The 21,852-nt window shown below is 44.1% G+C and overlaps 1 protein-coding gene across 3 annotated transcripts in view; it reads left to right on the forward strand.

Moving 5' to 3' along the window:
* Positions 1-21,852, forward strand: part of LOC146009362 (alpha-1-macroglobulin-like) — a 177,408-nt gene that overhangs the window by 12,542 nt on the left and 143,014 nt on the right. For 2 of the 3 annotated variants that reach the window (XM_083149660.1, XM_083149659.1), the window contains exons 3-6: positions 3,142-3,295; positions 8,219-8,271; positions 15,798-15,818; positions 20,154-20,322. In XM_083149660.1, coding sequence (XP_083005786.1) covers positions 3,142-3,295; positions 8,219-8,271; positions 15,798-15,818; positions 20,154-20,322 — 397 coding nt within the window. Of the gene's footprint in view, positions 1-1,166; positions 1,337-3,141; positions 3,296-8,218; positions 8,272-15,797; positions 15,819-20,153; positions 20,323-21,852 lie in introns of those variants that run through there. The other variant, XM_083149661.1, reaches the window with a different exon arrangement.

A 21,852-nucleotide genomic window follows, 5' to 3' on the forward strand; every position in this document is an offset into this window, starting at 1 on the left:
TGCGCCTTGCCATGTCCTTCAGATCCGATGTCCGATCTGATTTACAGATCACATAGTAAATCGCATAGTAAATCATATGGTAAAAAGTGAAAATCTTAAAGCAGATCTGACAGGAGTAGAGAAAAAATAAAAAAAAAAGGGGAAAAGTAAAAATCAAACTAAACATCGAATTGAACATCGAATCGGAAGGCACATCTGACCGTGTGTACACACCTTAACACCTCGCAAGAGTGAAAGTTCAGTGGTGGTGGGGTGTACCCTCCCTCACAGAGATAGTTTAAATTCATTTGAAATCCACAAGGGGAAAGCCTCCGCCTTGTCAGATGAACACCTTGGGGGAAATTTAATAGGAAGAGAGATTCAGAAAGTGAGAGATTTGGTAAGAAATCTGAGATTGTGTACTGTTCATGTTTGGTATGTTAATGCTAGGGGTGTACCTGCGCACTGAGTGATTGTGGTCGTGCTAGCTGCAAAGCACTTAGTATAGTCTGACTAAACTATACTGGTATTGATAATCATAGAGAAAAGGAAGGTTTGTGCTGAGCTCAGTCCTAGTGTGTAGTTAATGTGACATAAAATATGTGTGACACGGTTTTGTAATGTACCAAAAAATGCTTTACTGAAAAAACAATAGTGAATATTAAACTGCAGGTGGTTGATACAACGGTTCAAGTCTACAATAGTAGTCTGTCTAATTGGTAGGTTGAAATGGTAAATCCCCAGAAAACTTGCGCACCGGGCTCGCAGTCCGTCTTGCCAAGGTGAATGGGGTTGCACGGGGTAATCCCCTTGCTCAAAGTCAATTGTTCAAAAGTTCAAATGTCCAAAACTTGGTATATGAAAAACAAGTGCGGCAGTCTCTATCTGAGTGTGGCGTCCCGCTGCTCAGATCAATATGTGGATTTCGGGTACCCCTTTAAGTTGCCGCGGTGTGGGTGCGGGTTTTCGGGAGAGTGACTGAGGGTGCAGATTAGAGTATGCCAGTGTGCGGTCAGCCTGTTCACCGTTCGAGCGCCGCACGCGTGTGGTGTCCACAGCGTGTAGCGGTCACGGTGTGGAGAGGCGTCTGCAATGGAGCAGGGGATGGAGGCACTTTGCCCTAACCGATGGTGTCGGTATGTGCGCAGTGTCCCGCCACCTGACTGGGAGCCCTCCTGCCTCGCGTGCAGTCCCTACTTCCTACTTCCCCTTCTTCTCACAGCTGGTGTATTGCATCCTCCGATTGGCGCCTGCAGCACGATCTTCCTGGATTACACAGCGCTGTAGCCGGGCAGTGTCCGAGGGGGGTCCTGAATAAGGATAGTGTCAGTGATTTCCTCAACGCGTTTCAGCTTCTGTAAGCCTTCTTCATGGTTGCGAGCCCGGTGCGCACGTTTTCTGGGGATTTACCATTTCAACCTACCAATTAGACCAGGGCTGGGCAATTGCAGCCCTCCAGATGTTGATGAACTACACATCCCAGGATGCTTTGCATTAGTTTTGCTATGTGGCCATGCTGAAACTGATGCAAGGCCTGCTGGGATGTGTAGTTCATCAACATCTGGAGGGTTGCAATTGCCCAGCCCTGAATTAGACAGACTACTATTGTAGACTTGAACCGCTGTATCAACCACCTGCAGTTTTATATTAACCATATTTGGTATGTGTTGATATATGTTTGGAAATGTGGTGACATTTTAAGAACTTTCACAGGCAGCAGTGTGCCACCCAAGTCCAAAATACCCATCATTTTTTTTGGCTATGGTTTTGTATTCATGTTTATTGTCTTAATATTTGAAAGCAGGGGTGGCCAAACCAGTCTTCGAGATATACCATCAGTCCACGTTTTCTGAATCACCTAGCTGGTGCACAGCTGTAGTCATTACTAACTGTCACATTTCCCAGAGTCCCCAACTGGTGCACAGGTGTAGTCCTTACTAACTATCACATTTCCAAGATTACCTAGCTGGTGCACAGCTTTAGTCATTACTAACTGTCACATTTCCCAGAGTCCCTAGCTGGTGCACAGCTGTAGTCATTACTAACTGTCACAGTTCCCAGATCGAAAAAGAACAAAACAAAAAGCAGCGCTTAAATGATAGAAATAGGTGAATCAATTATGGTTAAAAATATAATTTTAATAAGACATGTTATAATTATCAGTAATATTGCCCAATTAATTGGTGCAGAATGAAGAAAATATTAAAATGAAAATTAGAAATTAAAAACAGCAGCAGAGATTTTCCAGATTGTAAAGGTAATTAAATTGACCCAAAGTTGGGTTAGTATATGACCTGCACTATCCACAATAGCAGCAGTCCCCATTTTTAGTGGAGTCCACACGGCATATTATCCTGGGGGCTGTATGAGGAAGTCGCTGGTGATGACTTGAGTACGACTGCAACCTCTCAGCAAATTGTATCCATTAGTAACAGTTAGTATTAAGCCAAAGACATCCAAACTTGGGGGACCAAGTGGTCAGAAGAATCAGCAGGTAAGTCCTACAATACTGGTGGGTCCAACAATACTGGTTCTGGAAAGGCACCAACGCGTTTCACTGTACTCAACATCAGCTTTATCAAGGTGTTTTCCAACATTTCCCAGATCACCTAGCTGGTGCACAGCAGTAGTCATTACTAACGGTCACATTTCCCAGACTCCCTAGCTGGTGCATAGCTGTAGTCATTACTAACTGTCGCATTTCCCAGATCACCTAGCTGGTGCACAGATGTAGTCATTACTAACTGTCACATTTCCCAGAACACCTAGCTGGTGCACAGCTGTAGTCATTACTAACGGTCACATTTCCCAGACTCCCTAGCTGGAGCATAGCTGTAGTCATTACTAACTGTCACATTTCCCAGAACACCTAGCTGGTGCACAGCTGTAGTCATTACTAACTGTCACATTCCCCAGACTCCCTAGCCGGTGCACAGCTGTAGTCATTACTAACTGTCACATTCCCCAGACTCCCCTAGCTGGTGCACAGCTGTAGTCATTACTAACTGTCATTTTAGCAAACCAGCTGCATTCATTCCTACTATAGAACCACAGGTGGCCTGAGACACAAGAACTGTTAGTACTGTAGATCTTGAGGACAGGTTTGGCCACCCCTGGTCTAAAGCAATATTAAATGAAATGGTCTTTTCTGCCTCTCCGCAGGTGCCTTCAGTTGACTCCTCACAAACAGCCTTTCTGACCGTTTCTTTCACTGGAGCAGTTAATAAAACGGAACGCCAGCCTATAACAATTGACAATCAGCAGAATGCCTGCACTGTCCAGATGGACAAGCCCATTTACAAACCAGGGGACATAGGTGAGTTATAGCTGAACAATCAAAGTAGGTCATGTCCACTGAACGCTATTGGTTGGGAGAGACTCAATCACCAGACGTGGCAGAAGAGGAAGTGACATGGCTGTAATGTGCGGTGTTACATGATGGTCACAGATCCAGTCATGCTCTAGTCTTTCATGACCGTTACTTTTAATATGAGTGTAGTCCAACCCCTTTAAAAGTTTTCTGAAGGCTAAAATAAGTGTGACACATTTAGCCCTTTTACCCAGGGTTGCCTACTTCCTGGCTGCCCTCTCCGAGAGGCTTGCCTACCTTTCTAGGGGACTGGGAGGCTGATCCTATTTTCAGACCCCAGCCCGGCCATTCCGGGACGGTAGGCAACCCTGCTTTTACCTATTATGTTACTATGATATGTTACTATGTATCAGAATTTACAAAGGCCAGTATATGGGTATTTGTATTATTTTCTCAGGCGTATTTGTATTCAGGAATACGAATCCATACACCATCGAAAGAATACAAATCCCCATTCATTCGAATGGTGATTCCAAATGTACTAACCGGCCCTATGTAACATACTCCTCATTTTCCAGCCGTATTTAGCCGAAGCCTGGACAGATCAGTCAGATCGTGCAGGCTTCTCTGTGTAAAAAACAGAAAAATAAATAATAATTAAATTAATAAAAAAAAAAAACGGAGTGGGGTCAACTCCCCCATACTATAACCAGCCCTGGACTCAAAGGCCAGAGTCCTGGTTTGAGAAATTCAGGGGGGAAACAAGTTTGGGTTCCCCAGGATTTCTAAAATCAGCACCAGGCTCATGAGCCGGTCCTGGTTCCCAAAATTTGGGGGACGAAATGAATAGGGGTCCCCCGTATTTTGACAACCAGCACTGGGCCCATACAGTCAGCAGGGTAATGCCACAGCTGGAGGGAAACTTTTTATTCAAGTTCCCCCAGCGAAAGCATTGGGGACTGGGGACGTCCTCAATAAAGCCCCAAGACTCCCCCCTCCCCGCCCCCCCCAGAATATCCCCTGCCCAGCCTGAAGCCCGGGACTGTCCCCGGTGGCCTAGGGCGGTGGGCACCGGGCTGATTTTTTTTTTTGTTGTGTAAAAATGGAATAAACTATTGGGTTTTGTTGTGGAGCTACAAGTCCCAGCAATCCTCTCCCAGGGGCAGGGACTTGGGGAACCACAAGTCCTAGCATGCGGGGTATTAAAGGGCTTGCTGGTACTTGCAGTTCTACAACAAAACCAATATTGAAATAAAGACACAAACAGATAAGAAAAAATATAACTTTAATTCATACTACAGTCATTCATACTGCGAAATTCGCAGCGTTGCAAGTCCATCAGATGCCATCCACCCGCAGTGCCAGCCGACCTATATAGTCACTGTAAAGTCCTGTGCAAGGACAGGACGGGCAGCTGACATCCGATGATGTCAGCTGCCCGTCCCCCCGCATGTGCGCCACGGCCTCATTAGCCTGGGAACACCAAACATTCTCTTGGGAACGCCCATGGAACGCTGGGTGTTCCCATATGCTAATGGAGCTGCCCAGTGCCCCCCAGCCCTTCTCCGCCCCCCCCCCCTCGGCGTGTAGGGTGTGTGCATCCGGCGAAACGAGAGTTTGCCGTGGGTCCATGCACCCCGTGTAGAAACTCCTATGCGCAGACACAAACCATTGGTCCGCCGTGCGATCACTCGGAGGACCGAAACCGTCAAAATAAGGTCCATACTCACCTATGGATTCCAACAGAGGCCCGGCCTCTTGAATAAAGGTATACACAGGGCTGGGGTTGTTCTGATGAAAAAATATATAACAACTTTACCAGATAAAATATTTGTCATTTATTATACACAAATAAACATATGACACGCACTCATAAATATAAAAAAATATACATGTAAATGGGATCAGTAAAAACAGCGGCGGCTCTTACCATTATAAACGAGGGGGGCTGTCGTAATGTGGCCCCCCCCTCCACTGCCGTCGCTGTCCCCAGCCACCGCCCCCATCCCCGGATGTCCGTGCAGGCGCGCACCCCTGTCCCCTGCACGGGGACAGCGCATGCTCAGTACCTTCTTACATACTGCGCATGCGGTGGCACAAGCCTCGCATGGGCTGCCTTTCCGCGGACCATGCGCAGTATGGTCCGCGGTACTACGCATGCGCATAACCCGTTTTGGGGGCTTCAGCACACTTACGCAGAGAGAGGCATCCTGTAGGGAGGGAACACCTCCCTATGGGATGCACTGAGTGACTGGCAGGTCAGACTTCCAATAGGAAGTCACTGCCAGTCACAGTGAAGCCAGTGCAGTCTCACAGCCTGCATCTGGCTTCACTTTAGGCAGAGACAGTGGGCAGTATTCAATGAAAATATTCACGGGGTGCAGCGAATCCTGTTTAGGATTCGCTGCACCGTCGCCGTGTTCAGGAGTCTCGCTGTCCCCCCTAACCAACGTCGCAGGGGCTCGCTGCCCCTGACAGCGAGTGTGGAGCCTGAGGACGGTGGCAGGCAGGGAGATGGAAGTCTCCCTGCCTGCCCCAGAATGTATGTGAAGGGGCGGAGGGCTCCCCAGGACCCAGGCAGCACAAGCTGCCTCCCGGGAGAGCCAGCAGGGGACCAGGTATTCACTGCTCCTGATCATGCATATGTAATGATCGGGAGCAGCGAATATATGAATATCTAATAAGCGGCTCTCGGCCCCCTGCTGGCTGCTATGTGTAAAAAAAAAAAAATATATATATATATATATATATATATATATATATATTTTTTTTTTATTAAATAAATATTCATGTGAATAAAAATAGCATGCCGCTTCTCAGAATAAAATTCCTGATTTTTTTACACCAAATGTAAAAAACAAAAAACTTTAATTTAAAAGTTCACATTCCACTTCACCATAAAAAGATAGCGATTGCTACACGGTGAAGCATGGCGATAATAACCTTGAAATGTATTCGCCATCTGGTCATTGAATAGGGTGATTCACTTTTTTAGTCAAAAAATCGCCTTACAGCACGAAAAAAATCGCCGTAGAACATGGCAAATCATCCTCATTGAATACTGCCCAGTGGCGGATTTTATCTGAGGGGGCTGCAGCCCTGCAGCCCATAGGTAAAAACCGCCACTGGTAAAAAATGAGAATTTGCATTAAAAAAAAATTGGTATACTTCTCCAGTGTAATTGTGCTAGTAAAAATGAAGCAGTTTGGTATAACTCAATCATAATAAAGCATATTTACAAACTGTGAGAGATTTGATGAAGACGCAATGGGTTAATGTCCTTTTTGGCTGCTAACAGATGAAGAAATGTGAAAGTCCCGGAATAATACCCAGTTGTAACTATGTTGGGCAGTCAGTGATGGCAGAGATTATGTCTTGCTTGGCGGCTGCATTAGTAGTTGAGTTTGTGGTAATTCTTCTTGAATAAAGCAAAAAATGAAAGTCCCACAGTCTGACAATAGATGGGTACCCACAGTGGCATAACAATAGCCCCGCAGACCCCGCAGCGGCGGGGAGGCACTGAGTAAAGTGTGGGCACCGGGGGTCTGGGGGGCTATCGTTCTGCCGCTGCCTGCCTGTACCGCTGCTGCCCCCCCCCCAAGAAAAATTACCCCCCCCCCACACCTTACACGCTGCCATTTGCCAATGCTGCCTCTATAACCGGGACACGCATATCTACTCTGCCGTCCCGCCGCTCCTCCTCGCTCGGCTCCTGAGTTCTGCTGTTATAAAAATCTCCCACACAAAATGTCTGCCCCCTTATAGCAGACCATTTTGTTGGATGCTAGAGGAGGCCAACATTTTGTGTGGGAGATTTTTTATAATAGCAGGTGCCGAGCGAGGAAGAGCGCCGGGACCGCAGAGTAGATATGCGTGTCCCAGTTATAGAGGCAGCTTTGGCAAGTGGCAGCGGGTAAGGCAGGGGGGGTTAACTTTTTGTGAGGGGGGGGGTGCCAAAAATTCAATTTTTGTAGTTACGCCATTGGGTACCCAGCGGGTACAATGATGCTCAATGTGTTTCTACGTTCATCCACGTCTTCTCCAGGAGCTGGAGTGAGTAGAAGATCCATCCTCTTCTCAAGAAGACGCCAATGGGGAAGCTGCGGAAGGAAATGAGACTCACCAGGGTCTCCGGCGTAGATCGTGTCCTAGTTGATCCCTAGTAGACCTCCATGGGGTTTAATAAAAGTACCCCATTATTTATTTATTCTTCTTTTTTTTTACACAGGGCAGCATTGCAAGGTTCAGACTGTTCCGTGCAACGCTGCCGCTTCGTACATATTTGGCGACCGTAAAATATAAATCTGGAGAATACAGCAGATAAGTCATTTTGCCTGTTCCCGTATTTATATATTCCGCAACATACGGCCAATGCCGGTCGTATCAATTCGTACTTGGGATTGGCCGTATCTCCGGACCTTAGTAAATTTCCCCCAAGGTGACAGCAAAATGATCTGTTTCAAATTTGCTGAATATGGAGGGAGAGAGCTTCGAGCTCAGAGATTGGATGTAGGAGCAGATAGGGACTATGGGGCAGATTTATTAATCTTGGAGAAGAGATAAACTGGAGATAAAGCGGAGAAAAGGTAAAAGGAGATAAAGCACCAGCCAATCAGCTGTGTTTGAAAAAGACAGTTGGGAGTTGATTGGCTGGTGCTTTATCTCCTTTTACCTTTTCTACACTTTATCTCCAGTTTATCTCTTCTCCAAGCTTAATACATCTGCCCATAAGTCATCATTTAGATGGGCTCTTAACTAGTAATAATAGGAATAGCCAGGAAATAGGAAAATCACAAGCATGAAGATATTTTTTCCTTTTTTAATCTAGTTCAGTATTGTAAAATAAAATGTATCAGTCCTGCATAGGAATATGAATATATGCTGCTACTTTTACAGTACGAGCTGATGTTTTGTCCTTTCTCTCCGCAGTGCAATGCAGATTTTTTTGTTTGACTCCTGAATTGAAGACTGTTACTCCGAATGTAAGTGACTATTACTGAATCTAAATGTTCTACTTGACACTTTCCTCGTTTGTGTTTTAGCGCTGATAAATGGAGTCCTTAAACCGGTGGCAGATTTTACCTATGGGCTGCAGTCCTCCAGTAAAATTCGCCACCCCGGACAATGTCTGTTAAACCAGATCCAGTCTGTGAGCCTGCACTGGCTTCACTGGGACTGGCAGTGACTTCCTATTGGAAGACCTAACTGCCTGTAACTCACATAACAGTAAGTCTCATTGTGAGATGTTCCCTCCCTCAAGGACTGCCAGTCCAGGCTGCGATAAGTAGAAAGCTGGCTTCCTGTAGGAAGCCACTCCCTGCTTTTCGCTCTGCCCTAGACGGCTTCATAGCAACCAATCAGATTCTACTTCTTATTTATTTAGCAGATTTTTTTTATTTGATTGGTTCCTATGGGCAACTTTGCATCTTCAATAGAATTCCCATATTAGTAAATGTACCCCAGTATGTTCAGATAATAGTTTTATAACAAGAGAACGCAGTAATATAAATAACATTGTTAATATTGTATTCAAATACATATAAACAATGAAGTTGAACCCTTTGGGTTCCAACATCTCTGTTAGATGTTCAAAATATCCACTAAAAATGCCAGCATCGCTCACGTTTGTAATATAAATTCAAGTAAAAAAATATGTGTGGAATATTTTCTGTATAAGGTAATCATTACAGGTCATTATGATTAATAGAAATGTTTACCTGGCAATTTTCACACCTATTTTGACAAATTCCCTTGGCGCTCAAAGGGTTAAAATGTATAACTTTCCCAACTGCCAGCTCCTGATCTCTCAGATGCGGAGATAGATCACTTTTGGCCAATGTCTCAAACCATGCATGGTAACAATCCACCAGGAAAGAGTGATAACTATACAGTAGCAGCTTCCAAAAGAGTTATAGTCACACAGAAAAGTACCTGTGGTATAACCCAGTGGCCATTTATCTCGATTTCCAATTGCTATTGTCCCTAGTCACTGATGTGTAATAGCCTTGCTACAAGGAAAAAAGATGGCAGAGCGCAAATCGATATAATTGAATCTGCTGCTGTCTCTGATAAGGGGACACCCCAGCCCCTTAGACACAGAAACTAGAAAGAAAAAGTTTCAGAGGCAGCGCTGATTCAAACAACCAATTAAAAATGTATTAATGACACAATTAATACAATTGGTAATTATATACCGGCCGGTACTTCAATGTATAAAATACACATATAAAAAAGAAAAACAATGTAAAAATATATATAACAATTATACACAATAAAATTGGTTAGTGGCTTGCTGCAGTAATTATTAATCCACTCTCTTTCACTCCAGTTTTAGTAAGCAGATGTAGTTTAGTAGGTAAATGGACGGTTAGCTCTCTCACAGCTCAGTCCAGGTTAGTGAATTATGGCATGCATGATTTTGTGGTTAGAATGGGTTAATGAAGAAAACATGGAGGGAATGAATGGTGCTCAATTGAGCTATAACCTGCTCGCCTCCGGTTCAGTCACTCAATCGACCTGTGAGGGATTTTTCTCCCCGGCTGTTGATTCCTTGCTACAGATGCAAAACAGCTCCCAAGGTGAGGTCCACAGGAAGAGGTGCGATCACGGAGGTGGGGGGTATGCAGGAAGGCACAGTGAAGTAGCGGTCAGCGTCTGGTCTCCTTAACGCGTTTCTCGGCCTTTCACACTCGGCCGCTTCATCAGAAGGACATAGATGTAGTGCGCCCCCGTCACCTGTGTTTTATGGCGTTCAGGGCTTAGTGTGCGCTTGCGCTGTTCAGACTATCCAAGCCTCGTTTTCGTTCAGACGCGCCAAGCGTCAGTGTTGCGTTCCACTTACGCTCACACCTCGTTTTCACAGATGCGGAAGTGTTCATTTAATAAATGCCTTTGAGAATCATATGTGTATCATTATTCACTCACGCCTCATTTTCATATGAGGGTTCACATTGGTGGATTTAAATCACGTGTGCCGCTTTTGTTCTGCACACTGATTATTATATGCAGCATTTGATTTTCTGTCCGTTTTTATATATTAAGCAAATATATACATATATAGATTGAATGATTCACGGATGGCAGATTTTATATATATATATATATATATATATATATATATATATATATATATATATATATAGAGTTGAAAGCACACTAACATGATCACAAAGAAAGAAAACATAATTTATATATACACACAAATATACACTAATCTAATACAATAAAATAGAATAAAATTCGGTACTCTTTACCTAGAACGGCGCCCGTCGCGGGCATCGCGGGTACATTTATGGCTACCCGCGACGCGACCGACGCGATGCCCGCGATTTTCCCATTGAAAACCATGTTAAACCTGAAAAATCGCGTCGGTCGCGTCGCGGCCGGCCATAAATGTACCCGCGATGCCCGCGACGCGATGCCCGCGATTTCCCATAGGGAACAATGTTAAAAGGCAGATTGACCGCGATTTTACCGTTAAATGCCTCAATGACCGCGATTTTGACATAGGAAACAATGTTAAATGGGCCACAGAGCCCAAATAGTCCCCCTGAAGTCTTAAATGGCCCCCAAAATTTTTAACGCCACCCCACGATCAACGTGAACCCGAAGCGTGGCGAGCGCAGCGAGCCCCGCGAGGGGCGGCGGTACGCGTCCTACGACCTTTTCATGCCCTACTATCCACGTCGGCGTGGAGTTGAGAATAGAATAGTGTGGCGAGCGCAGCGAGCCACCGAGCCCGAAGCGTGGCGAGCGCAGCGAGCCCCGCGAGGGGACGCGGATACCTTCACAGGTAAACGCGTCCCCTCGCGGGCTTCACAGGTGTCCGTGGCGACGCGGACACCTGTGAAGCCCGCGAAGGGACGCGTTTACCTGTGAAGGTATCCGCGTCCCCTCGCGGGGCTCGCTGCGCTCGCCACGCTTCGGGCTCGGTGGCTCGCTGCGCTCGCCACACTATTCTATTCTCAACTCCACGCCGACGTGGATAGTAGGGCATGAAAAGGTCGTAGGACGCGTACCGCCGCCCCTCGCGGGCTCGCTGCGCTCGCCACGCTTCGGGTTCACGTTGATCGTGGGGTGGCGTTAAAAATTGTGGGGGCCATTTAACAATTCAGGGGGACTATTAGGGCTCTGTGGCCCATTTAACATTGTTTCCTATGTAAAAATCGCGGGCATTGAGGCATTTAACGCTAAAATCGCGGTCAATCTGCCTTTTTAACATTGTTCCCTATGGGAAAATCGCGGTAATCGCGGGTACCCGATTTTGATGTACCCGCGATTTACCCGCGATTACCGCGATTGCCGCGATTTTACCCGCGATCCCGCGATTTCAATCGTGGGCGCCGTTCTAGGTAAAGAGTACCTAAAATTCTACTTTCTACTTTTTACCATAGGAATGTCGCCATTTTTTTATTTATATATTTATATTATTATTATTAGATAACCATTATATAATAATTACTTTAATCGTAATTGATCAGTATATGCTACGCAGAGTATAGCAATGACTAATATTTCTCACTCACTATTATGTATAGAACATGATGTTATTAATTAGCTAATTCATTATCAATTTTGATGATTTTTAATAATAATCAAAAAACAACAAATAATGTATCACACATATTGGGGAGAGAGAATGGGGGGGGGGGAAGGGAAAGAAAGGGGGGGGGAAAGGGAAGAGAGAGAGATATTTTCAGATACATTTCAAAAATAATCAGAAATAAAGAGAAAAAGATTTTTTTATTTTTTTATTTTTTGTTTTTTATTATTATTTTTTAGTTTTTTAACTTATTGAAGACAAGTATTTAAGGGAGAGAGGGGGTGCAGATGGTCATATCTATTATCAATCAACTCATATAGAGCTTAGTTCTAATTAAACTTATTGCAAATGCTGATGTAAAGCAAATAGGTGTTCCCACATACAACATTAACTATCGGTCTTGATACTAACATCGATTCTTATATCATCCGATAGAAGGCAGTAGAGGGAAAACAATGGAGGGAGAAAAAGGAAGAAAAAGGAAAGATGTTCGACATGCTAAACCATATATCAAGGGGATATGTACATTCAGAAATTCTATACCTTGAATCATATATTATTGAGTTCTACACAATCGTTCAAACCCTTAGGAATTAATGTGGCTAATCTAAATATCCAGTAGGCCTCCCTACGACACAGGTTTCCAAACCTATCTCCTCCTCTTATTGTTTTCTTTATTTGTTCTATAGCTTTTATTTGTATTTTATTATTTTCCCTCTACTGCCTTCTATCGGATGATATAAAAATCGATGTTAGTATCAAGACCGATAGTTAATGTTGTATGTGGGAACACCTATTTGCTTTACATCAGCATTTGCAATAAGTTTAATTAGAACTAAGCTCTATATGAGTTGATTGATAATAGATATGACCATCTGCACCCCCTCTCTCCCTCAAATACTTGTCTTCTATAAGTTAAAAAACTAAAAAATAATAATAAAAAACAAAAAATAAAAAAATCTTTTTCTCTTTATTTCTGATTATTTTTGAAATGTATCTGAAAATATCTCTCTCTTCCCTTTCCCCCCCCCTTTCTTTCCCTTTCCCCCCCCCCATTCTCTCTCCCCAATATGTGTGATACATTATTTGTTGTTTTTTGATTATTATTAAAAATCATCAAAATTGATAATGAATTAGCTAATTAATAACATCATGTTCTATACATAATAGTGAGTGAGAAATATTAGTCATTGCTATACTCTGCGTAGCATATACTGATCAATTACGATTAAAGTAATTATTATATAATGGTTATCTAATAATAATAATATAAATATATAAATAAAAAAATGGCGACATTCCTATGGTAAAAAGTAGAAAGTAGAATTTTATTCTATTTTATTGTATTAGATTAGTGTATATTTGTGTGTATATATAAATTATGTTTTCTTTCTTTGTGATCATGTTAGTGTGCTTTCAACTCTATATATATATATATATATATATATATATATATATATATATATATATATAAAAATCTGCCATCCATGAATCATTCAATCTATATATGTATATATTTGCTTAATATATAAAAACGGACTGAAAATCAAATGCTGCATATAATAATCAGTGTGCAGAACAAAAGCGGCACACATGATTTAAATCCACCAATGTGAACCCTCATATGAAAATGAGGCGTGAGTGAATAATGATACATATATGATTCTCAAAGGCATTTATTAAATGAACACTTCCGCATCTGTGAAAACGAGGTGTGAGCGTAAGTGGAACGCAACACTGACGCTTGGCGCGTCTGAACGAAAACGAGGCTTGGATAGTCTGAACAGCGCAAGCGCACACTAAGCCCTGAACGCCATAAAACACAGGTGACGGGGGCGCACTACATCTACGTCCTTCTGATGAAGCGGCCGAGTGTGAAAGGCCGAGAAACGCGTTAAGGAGACCAGACGCTGACCGCTACTTCACTGTGCCTTCCTGCATACCCCCCACCTCCGTGATCGCACCTCTTCCTGTGGACCTCACCTTGGGAGCTGTTTTGCATCTGTAGCAAGGAATCAACAGCCGGGGAGAAAAATCCCTCACAGGTCGATTGAGTGACTGAACCGGAGGCGAGCAGGTTATAGCTCAATTGAGCACCATTCATTCCCTCCATGTTTTCTTCATTAACCCATTCTAACCACAAAAGCATGCATGCCATAATTCACTAACCTGGACTGAGCTGTGAGAGAGCTAACCGTCCATTTACCTACTAAACCACATCTGCTTACTAAAACTGGAGTGAAAGAGAGTGGATTAATAATTACTGCAGCCAGCCACTAACCAATTTTATTGTGTATTATTGTTATATATATTTTTACATTGTTTTTCTTTTTTATATGTGTATTTTATACATTGAAGTACCGGCCGGTATATAATTACCAATTGTATTAATTGTGTCATTAATAATTTTTTAATTGGTTGTTTGAATCAGCGCTGCCTCTGAAACTTTTTCTTTCTTGTTTAATAGCCTTGCTGCTAGCCAACGCTATGCTCGGTATTCCTCAATAATTAGTAATAGCTCAACATGTGATACCCCCTACTGGCCACTTACAGGTACTGTAGCTACTGGAGCATGGGTATCACTCCTGCCAGGGTGGGAGAACATGGCTGTGCAGTATCCAGTAGCAGCAGCAGAATAAGCAGGTTCTCCTTAATTCCGTGGCTACGGGTCACGTACATACTGATATTCTTCCGCATTTGGCATACCTCCCAACAGTCCCGATTACCGAGGGAATGTCCCGGTTTTCGGGGACATTCCTGCGTCCCTCCCGCGGTCGACAGTGTCCCACGGTGAGGGGGGGCTGTTGGGAGTCCCCCCTGTCAGCTGCTGAGCAGCAATAAATAAACGCTGTGCGCACGCACAGCATCTATTCCCGCAGCCAGGGGGCTGGGGGCATGGCTAGAGTCTCACAGAGCCTCTAAGTCATGCCCCCATAGAGTCAAAACGGGGGACGTGGCCTCGTGGGAGAGCTGCGAGTATAGGCCACGCCGACTTTAATTAGGCCATGCCCCCCAAAATCCCTGTGTCCTGCCTTCCTCTCGCTGCAAGTTGGGAGGTATGCAATGTGAAAAAAATAAAAGCAAAAAATGATACCAGTGATCCAGTGAGGGCTGCTGGTCAGCGGAGTGTAGTTACGTATGAGGTTATGTGCTGTGGACTGGTACGGCAGGGACAGAGATTTCTTGCAAGCTCTGTCCCTGCATTGCAAATTGGGCGCAATGTTATTACAGTACATCACCATTGGCCCCTAAAGCTTTTGAGTAACTAATTTTCCTAACAGGACATTTGAATTTAAACATCAGATAATTGTCACATATTTGCTTGAGGTCTGTATTTAACCGTTTTAGTGCCAATGCTGCCGTGAGAGATCCTCAAAATATCTGTTAAAAACTGCAGCGCCTCTCGCAAAGACTTCTTTTTTTTGGGTGCGATATTTAACTAAACTTCAATGAAGTGACTGGGCTGTATTTGTATTTCTTTATACTTAAAGAACAGTTGCTGTGAGCAGCGCTGGCATTTTGAGGCTCTCTCACAGCACAATTGGCACTTTAGAGCATTTTTTTTTTTTTGAGTTGCATCCTTGGGTAATTATAATAATAATAATAATAATAATCTCTGTCTACAAAATATTAGAGATGTGCCGATTCGGTTCTCAAATCGGGATCGTATCGCCTATCAGCTGCCACATGTTTTGGATAGCCCATACGATCCCGTTTTGAAAACCACATAAAACCGAACCCGCACATCTCTACATAAAATAAAAGGTTCAAGCAAACCCTAGAATCAAAGCCAGACTGATATACAGTATGTAGAAACAGATACAAAGGAGCATGAATGAAACAATACATTAACGTTATCAGAAGGCAAAAACAAGTTGTCGCAAGGTGTAATAATGGAAATGATTACTGTGTCTTTGGCCCCTTATTTGTTTCTTGTGTAAGAAATGTTCTATTTGTATTTTGCAGGTCCAAACCGTGTGCTTTCAGGTAAGATAACGATGCAAGGTTTGTATCTGAGATGACTACTGTAGATAATACACTGTCTTACACTGCTACAGTATAAGGATAACCTTGCTTGCTGCACAAATGATGTATCTGAGTTTTCGTCTCACTCACGATGATATCTTCAGTAAAGTCATCTCTAACTTGCCTGTTATTAGTAGTAGGGGTTTATCTATATCTCCAGTCCCAACGGTCCTGGTTTATGAAGACCCTGTCCCACTGTCCTGCCCATGAACTTGTGTGTCCTGTGGTGGGAATGTTGGAAGCTGTGAGCAACGGCGAGTAGGTAACACACTAGCGTCAGTTGCGCATGGCAATGGAAGGAATGGATGTTCTGGGAGGATAAAGGGTGGTTAAGAGGCAGCTTAAGGTTTGACAAGTGGTAGGCTCTGGATGGTAGGCGGTCACTGGTTAGACAATGTCAGTCACTAGGTCAACCACTAATGGTCGACAGGCACTAGGTTGACACCCTGAAATGGCCGACCTTGACTAAAGGTCGACACAAGCTTGTTCGACATGTAAAAATTAGTTTTTCACATTTTTTTTCTAAAAAAAAAAAAAAAATGGTGGTTTTTCATGCTTTACTATCAAAATGGGCATAGATGGGGAATATAATGGTGTGCCCAAAGCATGGCATGCACAGTGAGTCAAATAATGTGAGAAAATAATGTTGACCTTATTCATGGAGAAAATGTCTATGTGAACCATAAGCTTGTGTCGGCCTTTTTCCAATGTTGACCTTGTCAACCATTTCTAGGTGTCTACTCAGTGTCAATCTAGAAATTGTCTACCCTTTATACTGTAACTGCACTGGAAGCCATCAGGGAGGTGACCTCTATTGAGATACAGCCACGCCTCCTCTGCATATTATTATCTTGAATACACTGAACAAGCAAGCAGATAAACAGTGGAATATTCAATATATTCAGTGCGATCTGAGCGGGATCTTACCACCCAGATTTGCATTGCAATTTGCGATCCTTTCAGCACCATGCCTCAATCTGCACACCGGTCACTTCCAGGATGGGTTACAGGAGAACCTGCTGACCATCAGGTGTTGTGGCAAGTAGCCCATGGGCTACCACCATTTTCAGATGATGGTAGCTGCAGGGTGCAATATCTGCAATGTTTCATATTCCAGATATTGGTTAATCGGGCAGCAGTGTATCCCATAGAAACCTATCAGAGATTTGTCGGCAATGGAGGGATCGCAGTGGGTATTGGAGTACCAGCTGAGTTCTCACATTCATACATTGATCTATCTATTGTCTATACTTCTATTTCATTTATTTACATAAAAACTGGACAAATGTAAAGATAGGCAGCATCTATATCATACTTGCCTACCCTCCTTGAATGGCCAGCAAATCTGGTCCCCCTCCCGGCCCCAGGAAGGTGGGCAGGTCCCCCACATCGCCCCTGCACTCCCTTTCCCCTCTCCATCACATTCTGAGGGTCTGTGTTCTTTTTACCATGTCAGCATTTTGTCCATGTCAACATTTTAAAATTTTGCATATGATGGTGAAACATTGACTCCCATTGCGCAGCCTCGGTTTTGAAAGTAAAAATTATTTATAATATTTTATCAAAAAGTCAAAGGGCCAGATGCACTATGCTTCAAAAAGTGATAAAGTATAGAGCGATAAACATGCCTATAGCTGCCATGTTACAGGCTGGGTTTGAAAACTGACAGTTATTAGCTGATTGGCTGGTTGTTTCTCACTCTCCACTTTATCACTTTTTGAAGCATCTGGCCCAAAAAAAAGAGTTCACGGTCATTTATCATTGGTGATAAGTTCTCATGCACACATTCTGCTACCTGAAAATTAAACCTCACTGATGCCGCTGGAAGCAGCGAGGAAGCGACGCTCGCTCTCTTCAGTACTTCACAGCGGCGGTCTGTTGGGGTAGCGGAAAAACTATGCTGCGCTACCCGTGGGTTTTTGCATTGGGGAGACATCTGGAGTGTGCATACGCACCATTGTTCTACTTGTATGTAGACAAAAAAAAGCAGGAGGCAGTGTTTTGCTGTGACAGCGCTACAGTACGCTATATCCTGCACAGCGGCGTAACTATAATTTATGCGCCCCCTGACGATAATTAAGCAGCCCCCCCCTGGCCACCCATGCCCCCCTCATCCCTTGCAGATTTACCTGTATTCGCTGCGGTGGTCCCGGCTCTCCTCCTGGCTTCATTCTGATGCTATGAAAAATGGACCATCACAAAATGTCCACCCCCATACAGCAGACAGTTTCAGAGAACTGTCTGCTATATGGGGGCGGACATTTTATGATGGTCCGTCTCCATAGCATCAGAATGAAGCCAGGAGGGGAGCCGGGACCACCACAGCGTATATATATATATATATATATTGGTTATACTGTAAAGCAAACTGCGGCACTCCAGGGTCTTGTAAAGGTATCAAAAAGGCATTTATTGTAGGTGTAGGTGAGACATACACCTTGAAAGCGGGGGCTTGATCCCCGAAACGTCGGAGTTTGCATTTACGCAATAAATGCCTTTTTGATACCTTTACAAGACCCTGGAGTGCCACAGTTTGCTTTACAGTATAACCAATATAAATATCATCCGGAGGGCACAGGGGCGGACGAGTATTGGGAGAGTGCCAGGCTGCAACGCCGAGTGTATATATATATTGCCCCTTTACTGCACAGATGGTGGGAGATGAGGGGGGGGAAGGGGGCATTGGGCTGAATGAAGGGGCCCTGATACATAACTTCCAGGGTTATACAGGATGTTTAATATGCAGAGGAGGGGTGTATAGTGGAGTGGGGTTCTTATTCATAATTTTCTGGTGGGAGGACAGCTTGCTTGACTGCAGATATCTCCAGTTCCCGGAAATAGATTTCTTAGATTTTAATGAATGGAAATAAAAACTAGAGAATCCCACCTACCAAATGGTACTGGGCACTAGGGGATCAGAGTTCAGGAGGCAGAGCAATCTGCCAACGAGAATATAAAACTACATACAAGGTGTGCGGAGCTGGAGTAGTAACCAGCTGCTGGAAGGCTGATATCTCTGGTTCTGGGAACAGTAGAGACAAGCTCTAGTCCCAGCTTTTGGAATATACCCTCAGAAAAACTCTGTCAGATAGAACCTAAAATATCTGACTGGGAAGAGCAATTAACAGGCTTGGATGGGGACCACTGCTTTTGAAGTCAGAAATCTCCGGTTCCCAAGGGCCGATTTTTAAAATTCTTGTACCCATGGAAAGAGGGGACCCTCAGCTTTAAGTCTAGGGTCCTTAGACTCCTGGGGGGATTTCTGGGCTCTCAGAACCCCCCCTGCGTGCGCTACTGCTGCATCCCAGCCAGACATCAGAATGCTGATTGGTAGATGGCTACTCACAAATCAGAGTGCAGAGAGCCTTTCACTGTATGGAAGCATATGGAGTGAAAGTGCCGGAACCTGGCTATATACAAAAGCAGCTACTGTAGTGTTTACCCTGCACAGAAAAAATATAAATGTATATGATCGCCTTGCATTACAACATGGATTTCTCAAAATCAGCGTTGGCTCCTACCTGATCAAAGAAGGGGGATGTCACTGGCTCATTAACTGCAGAAACGGCCACTCCCCCTTCACACGCTATTTTACCCACACGCATGTGAATTGATGTTTTGCATAAACATCCAATTGCATCCTGGTTTGTGGGGGGCAAAATCATTCAATGGCGCTTTTTTTAGTACCGGCGATGCATCGCATCCTAGGTGTGTGCCAGCTGTGCCTCTCTCAGCTGGCACACTTCAGCTGTTGAACTACACATCCCAGCATGCTCTGCTTCAGTTTTGATATATGTCCATGCTATATCTGGTGCAGAGCATGCTGGGATGTGTAGTTGAACAACAGCTGGAATGTGAAGGTTAGCCATCAAGGATCGCATGCCTAGTGTATGGGGGCCATTACTGCAGATGACTGACAGGCAGGTAGGGCTTCCAATAGGAAGTCACTGCCAGTCACGGTGAAGCCAGTGCGGCCTCACGGACTACTCGCTTCACTAAAGCTTACTGGAGGGGGGCAGCGATGAAGTGCACATCGCTGGTCGGAAAATCGCTCAGTGCACACATACTGAGAGATTTTCATGGGGTAAGATGTGATGTTGGCCATAGGAACCAATCAAATTCTACTTCTTATTTACTAAGCACCTTCTGGAAGATAATCGATAGAATCTGGTGGATTTCTATGGCAACACCTCATCTTCAATAGAACGCCCATCTTAGTAAATTTACCCCTGTGAGTCACACAACGTGTACAACCTGTGGAAATGTGCTCATATCTGACTTTTATATCACCTGCAGGAACCGTCTGGTGCATGTATACAACAGGTACTGAATCCAGAGGCAAATTATGGCGTTTACCAAGTACAGTTCACTACTTCTGTAGACGCAATCCCTGGATATTACACGTTAAATTTTGGAAATGAAGTTGGGACATTGTATGGCGCGTCTGTTCATTTGGATAATTACAGTAGGTCTTATCACATCACTCATATAACTGATGTATGTGGGTCTGATTGGGGGCATCTACCAAAACCTTTAGCACAGGAGATACCAACGGTGCTCAGTGCAAATGTAACTAAGGCCCTTATTCTGATTGAGTCGGGCGGCTGCGTGTGCGGTCGGACGGCCGATGTTTGGTGTTTGCGCATGTACAGAGGCGTTTCTGCGTATGTGCGAACGCCGCGCACATCCGAATACGGTGTGAATTCCGTACATAAAACGATCGGTCTGAACAATCTGAGCAGGGGATGTTTGGGCTCCTTACCATATGCGTACGCCCTGCGTTTCATGGGCGTTCCCATGAAAACGCTTGGCGTACGTATGGTAATCCGGTCGTGACGCACGTGTGGGGGGCGGACAGCTGACATAGCTGGATGCCAGCTGCCCGCCCATATCCCTGCTTTCACACAGAGAAATGTCCGAGTGCTCTGGAGTCCTTCATTCGATGGTCGGTGGCCATTGTAGGATGGGGGAGGTTCCCACAGATGGAGGAGGTGTTCACATGAAACATCCACGCGCGGTTCGTACGGTCGGCGTCTTTCCGCATTCGGAAGGTGTGAGCGATCCGTACGGTAGGCGGGGCTAAGAACACTCGGTGCCCGTCCGAAATACGCATCCGTATCCTAGAATCCTAGAATAAGGGCCTAAGTGAAAGGAGTCTTCTCCATAGTTGTCCATGGGAATGGCGTTATGCACTTCTTTAACAAGCAATTCAAAAACAATTGTGTTAATTAGAAGTAACTATATAAAATTAGTAATTGCTGTTATCATATAACTTTTCAGAAACAGAATAGAGGGCATTTCCATATTGATGCCGGCTTATAACCCAGTTCCCATGATAGATAGCTCTCTGAGACTGCTTGATGGATTATAATTATTACTTTAATTACTTCATAGTTTGGCGAATGGTATGGGCGAACTTTATGGTCTTCAGGACCCCACACAGATCACCAGGTCACCCAACAGGTGCACTGTGTATCACCTAAAACCACAAGTGACCTGGAAAACATAAGTTTTGTGTGGTCCCGAGGACCGAGTTTGAGACCTTATGGTCTCGTTCATACTTGCTGACTTTTGGAGTCTCTCCGTTGGGAGAAGACCCTTACTCTTTCAGGTGTGCAGCGGACTACCCAAGCAATCACAAGTCTCCCACAACTTCTGGGAAAGTAGACAAATTGGGGGAAATTTACTAAGAATACGAAAATTCGCATTTTTGGCATAGTAAATGCCAAAGATACGAATACGCCAACATTTTTTTTTTTTTCACGAATTCATCTTAGTAAATTTCCCCCATATTGTCTAGTTTGAGTCAGTAGTTTTCAGCTATGTATGATATCATTACGTAGAAATATACTCAAATGATTAAAAGCAATGAGCCACATTAAAGGTGCTAATGAGCAAATGGAATATCACCCAATTGGGATTTCTTTGTAATCCTTCAATCCAACAATAGCTGAGTACGTATTAATTCCAATATGGATCTATAGGAAGATAATCT

This window comes from Crinia signifera, chromosome 6 (genome assembly GCF_055691185.1).
Source record: "Crinia signifera chromosome 6, ASM5569118v1, whole genome shotgun sequence".
Lineage (NCBI taxonomy): Eukaryota > Metazoa > Chordata > Amphibia > Anura > Myobatrachidae > Crinia > Crinia signifera.